The 11,458-nt window shown below is 47.5% G+C and overlaps 1 protein-coding gene across 6 annotated transcripts in view; it reads left to right on the top strand.

The window, feature by feature from the left end:
* Positions 1-211: 211 nt before the first annotated feature.
* DHX30 (DExH-box helicase 30) overlaps positions 212-11,458 on the top strand; it is a 30,687-nt gene continuing 19,440 nt past the window's right edge. The window contains exons 1-6 of one of the 6 annotated variants that reach the window (XM_060162091.1): positions 212-467; positions 2,336-2,430; positions 3,107-3,213; positions 4,287-4,341; positions 9,132-9,227; positions 10,342-10,370. In XM_060162091.1, coding sequence (XP_060018074.1) covers positions 3,189-3,213; positions 4,287-4,341; positions 9,132-9,227; positions 10,342-10,370 — 205 coding nt within the window. In that variant the 5' untranslated portion in view covers positions 212-467; positions 2,336-2,430; positions 3,107-3,188. Of the gene's footprint in view, positions 468-2,335; positions 2,431-3,106; positions 3,214-4,286; positions 4,342-9,131; positions 9,228-10,341; positions 10,371-11,458 lie in introns of those variants that run through there. The other 5 variants (XM_060162087.1, XM_060162092.1, XM_060162089.1 and 2 more) reach the window with 5 other exon arrangements.

The raw sequence follows: 11,458 nt of genomic DNA, 5'->3' as shown, positions 1-11,458 counted from the left end.
AGGCGCGCAGAGGACCCGAATGCCCTGCCGCTCTCACACTCCAGATGCTAACTCTCTGCGAGAGCCCAGACGCTCAGACTCGCTCCCTCAGCGCCCCCCAGGGCCCCCAGCGCGCCCGCCCCCTTCGTGACCCTGCCGGAAGTCCCGCCTCGCCCGCCGCGGCCGTCCCCCATTGGGCCCCGCGCCGGGGTCTCACCGCCGGTTGGCTGCTCGGCGGCGTGAGCCCTTGGCTGCCACTGCGGGCCCCAGGCGAGGGACCACATAGAGAGCCGCAGAGACGCGGGGTCCACCGCGGGAGGCGACGCTGGGGCCGCAGGGCGGGAGCGCCGCCGGCCGGCGGGACTTCCGCCAGGGACCCGGAAGGGGCCGCGCCGCCGCTGGTGGGAGTTGTAGTCCGGCCGTGGTTGGGGGGGGGCCCGCGGCTCATGCGCGGTGCACCGAGGCTTGTTTCACATCTGTAACAACAGGTGAATTGGGCTTTTGATTCTCCCTTTTCGTGCCCCATTGAGGAGCTTCCCGCGGCCGTGGGTGGTCAGCGCGAGGAGGGGTCCGGGTCCGACCGCCGGCTTGGCGGAGAGTGGGGCGGAGAAGCGGGCGGGCCGGAGGAGCAGGCCGGGCATCCGAGGCCTGCCCGGGAAGCCGGCCGGGCCGAGCCGTGAGCAACCAGGCCTCGGCCTGCTGTTGCCATGGAGCCGGGGCGGGGGCGGGGGCCCGACCGGTCCGCCAGGGCTGGCCTCGTAGCCAGGGGCACCGCGGGGGCCGCGGGAGAGGCCGCTTCATTGGCGCAACGACGCCTCCGCCTCAGGGGATGCTCTGTTTCCCGAGGCAGGGCCTGGAGGAAGCCCCCGGAGTGCCCTGGGACCTTTGTCTGCCCCCGTGCCGCCTGGACTGTTCGTCCACAAAGAGGCCTGATGCATTCTGGCCCCCCTGGTTTGCCCCCTTTTGCACCGACCTTGTCACTGGGGGAGGCCAAGGGGTGAGGTGTTCTTTGTTTGCTGGTGGTGACTTGCCCCGTTTCGCAGGGGAAGACCTAATGCATGTTGGGTCCTTTGTTTGCAGTGAACTGGAGTCCCAGGGGTCCTCAGAGCCCCTGAGCCAGGAGTATGGCGTTAGCATGCTGTCTAATTAGTCCTCGTGTAGCAACACTGGTCACCGTAATTGTGATTTTGCAAGGCAGAGGTTGTCCACTTTGCAGCCCCCATCCACAGGGGCTTGTCATACGCTGTAGCAAGTGGACTGCAGATGGCCACTTGCAGATTCTCAACCTGTTTTTGGTTGCAACTTACTGGCCAGAGCGAAATGAGACTTTGATGGTTTCCCTTGCAGTTTCTTTAAAGGCGGTAATCCCGCCGTCATTGTGGGTCTTGACTACATTTTATAATTTACACTTAAATCTTGGAGTCTTGGAGTTTCCAGGAGGGAGAATTTTTTTTCCTGATGTAGTATTTGGGATTTATATAGTGGTCTTTATTTATGTAGCTGTTTTAGGTGCAGGAAGTACATCCTTTGCTGCATTTTCTTCCTATGTAGGTTGTCCCTTTACCCAAAAGATACTTACTCTCAAAGTGTTTTAATTTATGGAATCGTGGTCCAGAGTTTATCAAAGTTCTTTCCTCTTTCAACCTTTGAAGATGTCAGTATAAAATATTCTTTCAAAGAATGAATAGGCAACAGCATGATATCATGGAAACAGCATGATATCATGGAAATAAGTGGTATGGTATAAGCATGGAAAACTTTGGAGCTCAGTACCTTAACTGCAGGTTTGCATTCTGCCCTGAGGCAGTTATAGCATCTTGGGCAAGTTGTGTAAACTTCTCTGGGAAAATCTGCCTCAATTTCCTTCTCTGGGAAGGATATTTCCTACCTCACTAGGTAGTTGCATAGGTTAAGTGAGATAAAGTCTGTGGAAGTACTTTGTAAACTACAAAAATGGTACTTAGCATTCAATTTTGTTATTTTCCCAGTCTGGAAGAGCTTCTTTATCTACCTTAGATCGATTCATCTTATAGTCAGATGGGAGTAGAACTCAAAACTGAAGTAAGTTTTGCTCTGGGCTTGGAGAAAATGCTTTTGGGACTACACATCCCTCTTTACCATGACATATCTTTCTTGGTATCTTACAGGTGTGGATGTAGGGCAGCTCACAATTTGATGGGTATAGAGTGGGTCATGGCAGGTCCTGAAGTGAGGCCAAAGTGTACTGTGTGTGTTTCATGCCACTAACATAACTTGTCCTTGTTGTCAGAGTTAGTAGATGAATTTCAGTGGTCCGGAGCAACTTTCTTTCCCTGCGGGGGCCATCACTTTAGTGACCCAGCATTGTACTTCCCAGGAGGAGGCCCAGCCTCGTGATGAGGAATAGCAAAGAGAGAATTCAGCTCCAGTTCAAAAGCCCACAAAATCTGAGACTGTCACTGCTCTTGTAAGGTAAGTTGATCTAGCCATGCACACAAAGTAGTGGTGGGTCTCATGCCCAGCCACACTGTAAAGCAAAAGGCATGTATTGAATCCATTTGTGACTGTCTTGGAAGAAGGGCATCATTTTAAGTTATACCCTCTCTCTGTCCTTGAATCATCTCATAGTGATTCTGTCTGGAGTTAGGTTTCATTATGCAAGAAATCTGGACATAATATTATTTAACTTATCTCTAGTTTATTTTAGAGAAACTCTAAACCATAAAGGTTTCTAACATAATACTGTATAACCAGGAAGGCGGTTTTCTTTTAGATCTCTATGAAATTTTCTAGAGCTCTGTAAAATATCTCTAAAAGATCCTATGTTGAATCTCATAGTATATTTTTTAAGACTGATACATGAAAAGATAGTGTTATATGAGCTTTGGTTGGCGTGGAAAGGATCAGGGGCTTTTTAAAAAAGCAAAACCAAGAGTCTGTTTACGAGCAAATGAACTTAAAACTTCTTAGCAAGAAAGTATTGTTTCTTAAATAATAATCGCTTAGATGTTTTAGCTTTTATAATATTCAGAGTTTCTTTAAAATTAGAATCTCAAGTTACACTCCTTTTCTTTTAATTTGGATAGAAGGAGTCTACAGAATGTAACTTATTAAAGTAAATTGTATTATTGTTGATATTGTATTGAAGTTTTCTCTCTGAGCTACCATATCCTATCGGCTGAAATTTCCGGCATCCCTGGGGGAGAGGAGGCCATCAGGGCAGACCTGCTATGGACCTGAAAGATTCGTCCCCAGGTCAGCCCTCCACCCCCACCTCCCCATGATTTGAGAAGGAGAGGGAATAGCAGTCAGGAACAGGAGTGTAGGCCCCGTTAGATTCCTAGTAATGTTGGACATCATCATGATTTGCTAAAATGTTGTGTAGATGTTTTTAAACTAATGCCACATAGGATTACTGCACCAACCCAAGAGTACTACAGTATTAGAAACATCTGTAGGGACTTCCCTGGTGGTCCAGTGGTTAAGACTCCGTGCTTCCACAGCAGCGAGCATGGGTTCAATCCTTGGTCGGGTAACTAAGATCCTGCATGCTGCATGGGGCAGCCAAAACAAAACAAAACAAACAAACGAACAAAAATAATCTGTAGGTGTGAGTTGGAGTGTTTTTTAAAACAAAATTGTTAAACCAGAGGTGTTACTTATTTGTGTGTGTGTGTGTGTGTGTGTGTGTGTGCGTGTGTGTTTAAGTCTCGAGGTGTATTCCTCAGTTAAATGTACTAATGAGCAAAATGCAGCAAAATTTTTGGCCAACAGTTGAACCTTAACTTAATATTTGTTATTTCATAGAGACTCCGCCATGAAAAGCTTTTTATTTTGAATCACTCTACAGTTACTCTTTGATACTGTCAGTCAAGTCCCATTCCTAGGGGCTTGACTAGGTTTTATGAAAGCCCAGTACACCAGTTTGTCCATAAGGCAATCATCAGTCCCATTTCCTGACGCCACATGAAAAAAGGGGTCCATGTAGGATTTCATTTCTTCCTACACATCCCAGGATAACTGCAAGTATTGTGATGAGGTGGAAATATATGTCTCTCACGATGAAATGCATCCCTTTCTGTTTAGCAGGGATCAGGGAGTTTAGACAGAGAAAAGAAGAAAGCTCTCAATTAGAAACAAAGACATGTAATTACTTTGTTGTGGAGATGGCCCTTCCATCCTTAAGACTGGGAGCAGTTGGGGCTCATTAGTGAAGAGCTTCATTTTTCTTGTCTTCTGGACAGTGCTGTCTGTGTTATTGAAATCTTCTCTGTGGGTTCCTGGACCATGAGTATTAACCATTGCCTCTCGGCCCTCCTTCTTCTTAGGATTCCAGCTTTCCCTCCTGGCCAGAAATGTTCAGCCTGGACTCATTCAGAAAAGGTAAGAATGTAATTGTGCTTGTGGCCTCAGGCCCTTCCTCCCTGTGACAGGCAGCTATGAAGGCTGTGAAAGTCCCTCACCAGTGTGTAGTCCTTGGACCCCCCTCTTTGGGTGACTTTCCAAAGTCCTTTCTCAGCCTTCCTCTTGCATGGTGTTTATAATCCTTGCCACCCCTTGTCTAGGCCTTTGTGTACATTTGCCACCCCTCTCCTGCATATTCGCTGCTTATTGAAATCCCACTATTTTTCTGGGCCAGTGTTTTACACCATTTCCTCCATGAGCCATTCTTTTTTTTTTTTTTGCGGTACGCGGGCCTCTCACTGTTGTGGCCTCTCCCATTGCGGAGCACAGGTTCCGGACGCGCAGGCTTAGCGGCCATGGCTCACGGGTCCAGCCGCTTCGCGGCATGTGGGATCTTCCCGAACCCGTGTCCCCTGCATTGGCATGTGGACTCTCAACCACTGCACCACCAGGGAAGCCCCATGAGCCATTCTTGATTCTGTCAACCAAAGACAATTTCTCTTCTCTCTGATTTCCTCAGCACCACATCTGTACTTTCTCGTGCTTAGTCTATCTGAATTACTCATTGCATCTCTAGATTAGAAGCTCCCCGCAGCCGGGGCCTGTTGTGCTCTTTTATTATCCATGGTACCTGGCATAGCATTTTGCACACGATAGACCTCAATAAAAGGTGGTGGAAATGGATTGAGTCATTGTTTTATATTAGTGGTTAGAGAAATTGTGGCAAGTCTTGAAATCAGTACCCTCCAGCAGCTGAGGTGAGAGGATTGCATAAGCAGTAGCAGAATTGAGACATGGCAGGGCAAGAGGGTAGCATTCAAGGGCTGCTTACGGGAAGAGATATAGGTGGTGAAGACTTGAAGGGGCCAGATCCCAAGGGCGTTGTATATCTTAGATAGGAGCAGGACTTTTCTTCTTTAAGGGAATAAAGAGTAAAAGGCCTGTGTCACCTGTATTGAAGCTGACTGTGAGCCTCCTAAGCTGGGCACATTTTACAAATAAATGAGAACCATAACAGGCCATCCATAACTGCTGATGAAAAAGACCCTCCCAGTTGTGTCTCCTCTCCAACTTATGTTCGCAGAGGCCTGGAAAACCTTGGCCAGATGGTGCCCTATGTAACCCACTGAATGGGGCCAGAAGGAGGCTGGATGTTCCAGGTCTCAGAGCAGCCTCTTCCTGTGTCCTTGTTTGTCTTCAGCCACTCGATCTGTTTACATATTGCATGAAAAAATTAATCTGTCATCCTCGTTGTGTTGGTTAACTGTGTCTGGAAAGGGAAACATTGAACTTGAGTTTAGTGTGGATAGTACATTTTTTTTTTGAGCTGAAAATTAAGTACATTTAATTGCTTTGTGTTTATCTTCTCATCAGTGGGCTTTGTTGTCCACCCAGTTGTAAAAGGATGAAGACAGGTTGTCTCCTGGTGGGAGCATCTGAATTAACAGTACTGATTTCATAAAGAGATGGAGAGCCCAATAAAATCACAGTCCTCCTCCTCCCTGTGACAGGGAAATGGTATCAGATGAGAGAATTTGGGGGGCAAAATTCCTTTCTAGCATTTGTGATTTTGCTTTCTAGGCTGGAAATTGATTTCTTCAAGACGTTTTCCTTCAGGGGTGACACTGTCAGCACTCAGCTTAGTGGGAGGCAGCAGGACCTCCCTGAGCCAAAGATGCAGACCCAGATGCCTGGTTCACATCTCACTTCTGCCTCTCGCTGGCCAAGGAGGCTTGGGTGGTGACCGAGCCTCGCTGTGCCTCCCTCCTTACTATTTAAGTGGGCATAGGGTTGTTCCAAGGATCAGATGAGTTACTATGTGTAAAGAGTTTAGAACAGGGCCTGACACCTGGTAAATTCACAAATCCATGGTATTAAGTAGCTTCAGGACATAATAATCGGGCAGAGTCTGATTTGGGACCTTGCTTTCCACACAGGTAAATGTTTTAGGTTTCTACCAAGAACAGTTTTATGCTTGAAGGTCTCTGGGAAAACCATTAATCAGAAAGAGTTGCTGATTTGAATATTTTCCTTCAGGCAAACCTGTCTTTTCATGGCTGTAAGGCTGAATGCCTTCTCCTGTCTTATGAATGCTGGTCTCTTTTGTGGTTTGCATCATGACCTTGGCAATTGGTCATGGGTGGCCTTGTGACACTTTATTGTTGTATAGGACTTCTTTATCTCTTATGGAGTTTTTATGTATTTCTTTGTTCCTCATGGTGAAATTATGAGCTCCCTAGGGCATTGTGACTCTTGAGAGAAAATTTAACATGGTATAAAGCTTGATTCGGACTGGCTAGCGTTCAAATCTGTTCCCCACTAACACTAACAAGGTGTTAACTTACCTGTTTCCCAGCCCCTATCTTCAGGGGTATAGTGAAGTTTAGAGATGATATAGGAAAAGCACTTGGCTATAGTCTGTCCCCAGCCCTTAGCCATGGGTTGGCAGGCCTTTAATAAATGATAGTAGGTTGATCTATTTGGGGTACAGCCCTGTAGCCCATGTTTTTCTGGAGAGTGACAGCCTGGCCTCAACATGCAGTGTGCTGTGTTGCTGCAAAATTGAGCACCTGCTGTGTACAAGCCACTAGGGTGGAGATAGTTGTGTTTCAGAGATGCTTTCTGGCACTCAGGGCTTTACGATCTTAATGGAATGGGCCATTTGATGATTCTGAAGGTAATGGCCCTAGCAATTCCCTGCAGCATTGTGGACGGTGATCCACTGGGTCTTGGGGCTACCATCTTTCCTATTATGTAGTTAAACAGAGTTGCCAACGCCTCCCAACTAGAACACTTGTGTGCCTGGTAAGTAACCTGTTATTGCCTTCGCCAGCATCTTAACACAGGTTTCTTGTCTCTCAGCTGTAATGCCATCAGAATCAGGCCACAAAGAGCGAGCTGAGTCTTTTACAGTCAGCACAAAACTTTGAAAAATACTGTATCAACCACAAGAATGTGCAATTTTCCTCCAGCTCCAGTGGTCAGAAGCGGGCTCAGTGATGTTGTTGTGGAATTGTAACAACCTTCCCCCAGTTACTGAAAATGCTTAATGAGATAAAATAATCATCAAATCATTTATTCTCTTTTTTTTCAAGCCAGCATCCTTGGATATGAATGAAGACCTTCCTCAAACAGGAAAGGAGAAGTTGAGTTGGTCATTTACAACCTTAGCTTCAAGGCAGAGCTAGAATTAGTTCCAAGATAACCTTGATCTTAGGCACTTTGTTCCAGAAGTAACAACATTTCTTCTGTAACAATATATACGTTTTCTGCAAAATCACACACCTGCAATGTTTTAAGAGGGCTTATGGGAAAAATAGAGTTGAGGCTGTACACCTGCAACTTTATGACCAGAAGATGACAAAAAAGTCATTGGTACCTGGGAAGGAGGTTTGGACCACCAAAGCAGGCAGCTCAGTGGGATGCTACAAATGTACATTGAGCCTTCTAATTAGAATGGAGCTGGCAGCTGCTGAGACAGCGCAGGTGGAGGTGGAGCTCTGAGCCAGTGGGGCAGCCATTAACGGGTGTGTGCCGCTGGGAATGTGGAGGAAGGGACCTGAGTGCAAGTACCTGCCTTCCCCCAACATTTTATTATGAAAAAATTTCAGAAATACTGAAATGTTGAAGAAGTTGTATAGTGACCACCCATGTATCTACCACCTCGATTCCCTACAGGCACTTGATTTTAATTTTTAAAAAATACAGCTGAAGGGGCTTTTTCTTTTCCTGCTGAACATTTTCATTCCGCTCCTGCTTTTTAGTTCCCTTGCCTTAGAAAAATCAGATTTGAACCAAGGGTTCTTATGTTTACTGATATCGTTCCCCCGTTTACCAATTGTACATGAGCTAATTTGCATTATAGAAAGGGGCATCATTTTAGCACTACAGGCTGTTGCTCAAGTGTGTAGAGTGTGTATGACTGTCTCTTCCTGCTTCTCTCCTGCCCCATTTATTATACCAAAACGTGTGGGGCAGAGAGAGCAGAGAGCTCTTGCATCTTTTCCCCCAGACCAGTGATTATCTGATGTTTTCACCATTTCGGTGCTTTTAAAGATCTTAAACCTTTCTTAGCCATACACTTCCACCTTCCCATGGAACACTCAGTGAGTGTCTTAATTTTAGTTCATGTATATCAAAATTTTGGAACGCCTTAAAAATATACTTTATGTACCCATGATGGGTAGTATTTAGTCTCCAAATGAATGGAAATATTTGGAATAGTAAATCATTAACTTTTAGAAAGAAGGAGAAGGCTGGTAAGGGTGGATCTGATATTGGCTCTTGGGGAGGACACCGCAGTTAATTAGTTCCTCTTTCACCAGTTCTTAGAGGGAGAGAATAACTTGAGATCTGGTGGCTTATATGGGGGACCCATAGCAGATACAGGGGTAGCTTACATAAGTGGAGGACAGATAAGTGGAAGAACCCCAGTGATGTGCCTGGTACTATGAGACTGTAGAGAAGCACATGGGATGGGCGTTACACTCATGGAGGGTGGCTAAAAAAACGGAGAGTTTGAGGGCTTTTTTGAGAGCCAAGAAGGGATCTGTACGAGGCTGTCACGTATCATGTCTGTATAAGACAATGCCTTCTTTCTGTGTGGCATTGGTGGCACTGTTTCTCAGAACCTGTGACTGGCTCCAGATACGGTCCAGCAGCTCTGCTGCCCAGAGCTCCTCACGGGTGCTCTGGGGTGAGTCAATCCAGGGGTCTGTAACTGTGAGGGGTGAGAACATGTCACCCTGATGCCCTTTCTCTTTCCCCAGATCGGGCCCAGCACAGGCAGCGTCAGTGCAAACTTCCCCCACCCCGTCTTCCGCCCATGTGTGTCAACCCTGCCCCTGGAGGGACCATTTCTCGAGGTAAGGGAGGAGCCATGCCTCCAGCACCAGGTTGGTCCAGGGACTGTGGGGAGGCGGGTGGCAGCAGGACCCCGGGTGCCAGGGCTATAGGCCTCTGGAAAGTGGGTGAGGAGTAGTGGGGTTAGCAGAGCTCTCGGAGCCCTCAGGGAGACATCATTTGGAAAGGTCTGGGTTATTTCATGATGCTGGCCGCTTGGCTTAGACCCTGCAGTCTCATCGGGCCTCCTGGTGTGACCAGGAATAAAGCCTAGGCTCAGTCTGGGTGTCTGGCACCAGTGTGGAGAATCAGAGGGCTTGGACCTTCTAGGCAGTCTCTGGCTCAGGTGCCTCAGAAAGTTCAGGGCACTTGCAGCAGGGCCAGAACAGAGAGCCTGACTCGGCCTAGTGCCCTCCATCTTGGAGGCTTTGGGGATGCCCGACAAATCACTTCCCTATCTCCCCCAGCACCTCAAAGCACTTTACTGACATTAGAATCTGTCTCTCAGTCCATTTGGCAAGGTAGGCTGTCCTTTTGATTAGGGAGAATGTCAGAGCTCCCTGACAGGTGACAGCTGACCTCAGATCCCACTGGTACCCAGGGATGGGGCCAGTAATAGGACCCAGGGAAGCATCTCTGCCCGTGAGTGTCTCTTCTCTTCCCTCAGACTTAGATCTTTTCCAGGTCTGCTAAGACCAGTGCTCCTGATGGCCTCTTGTCCTGACAGCTGCTCTTCCCAACTCCATGGGCCACCTGTTCACACGCCTCCCTCAGTTTTTTAGTGGAAGAACACTATTATAGTTCATAGAGTCTTTGCCTTATTTGGAGACAGCATGTCCACTTTAGGCTCTGTCTGTAAAGTGCTTTGAAGGTCAAGAGCTCAGGAAGGGTGTGGGGAACACACAGCACCTCAGTTTCTGCAGCACACACTGCTGCCGTGTTCCCATGTGGTTTCTACATGCACTGCCCTCCTGCCGCAGTGGCCCTGACTGTAGACAGCAGTATAGAAATAAGTACTTCTGGCCCCTGTGACCATTTGACTTAGGTATTAAAGAAATGCCACCCCCTACCGTTGCCAAAACAAGAGTTGATTGCCCTTTTTTCTTTCTTTCTTAAAATGCCCTGTAACTCGAAAAGGCTGAACGTTAACATTTCCAACATGGCAGGTGAGTGGCTCTGAGAGTGTCAGATGTGCTTTGGCTAAGCTTAAAGACGGTTAGTTGGGATTAACCAGGCAGCATGGCTAGGCAGTGCCTCCTTGAGCACATGCAGAGGAAAAGGCCGCTGCTCTTGGGAGGGGCAGCGGCTCCCTGTGAGGCAGCCCAACAGACCTGCACTGTCTTCCCCAGGGGAAGACAGACACCCCCCTCCCCCTGCCCCCCAGCCTGATTGTCTCCTCACAGCTCCACCTCCAGAAGGTATCTGGGTGTATGCATCTTTGCCTTCTCTTTCTTTTTTAAGCTATAAAGCCTTCTTGCCTCTGTTCCTTTATTACAGAAGCAACAATCTCTTAGTCCACGTGACTCTTGGACCTTTCTGCCATGCTTTCTGATTCCCTGCAGGCTTTGCTGGTACCTCTGTCCGGAAGAAGGAGGTGCAGGGCAGAAACAATCTCTCTGGTGTTCAAATAGGAAAACAATGCTCAGAAAATAGTGGCCACTTAAATAGGTTTCAGTGCCCATCAGAGTCAGATTTGGAATTGGAAAAAAATATCACCTCCTTTCCTAATCTACCCTTCCCTCTACAGCCAACCTCTTACCAAGGCCACATTCCAAAGTAAAGGGTGAATAAATTAAGAAACTTGCCCCCAACCGTCCCCTGCGAATCTTCCCCACCCGTGCAGATCTGAGATGTAGAGCAACTAGAAAGCAACATGCGTAACACGCCTTCTGGCAGGATTCTGGGGACCACAGGACTGGTCCTATCCATTCCCTGATATAGACGTGTCACCTCTTGGTGTGGTGGTTTACCTCAAGGGACCTTGGGGCTATACATACTTGGATGGGAGAGACGTGAGAATGTGTCGGGTGGTCAGGGTGGCCACCCAGCCCCTGTAGGTCCCCTTACCTTTCTTTTTCTTCTTTCTTTTTTTTTGTTCCCCTTACCTTTCTTGTTGCCAGCCAGGTGGACCATTTCTTGCCATTTTGACCATCCATAAAATATCTAACTGTGATTAAGTTGACAGAATTTTGGCTGAGATGTCTGGTTTTTTCAGCTGTCAGTGGTCCCTCTCACTTTCCCTCCACAAGTTCTC

This window comes from Lagenorhynchus albirostris, chromosome 10 (assembly GCF_949774975.1).
Source record: "Lagenorhynchus albirostris chromosome 10, mLagAlb1.1, whole genome shotgun sequence".
Taxonomy (NCBI): Eukaryota; Metazoa; Chordata; class Mammalia; order Artiodactyla; family Delphinidae; genus Lagenorhynchus; species Lagenorhynchus albirostris.
This window is presented reverse-complemented; position numbering and strand designations above follow the sequence as displayed.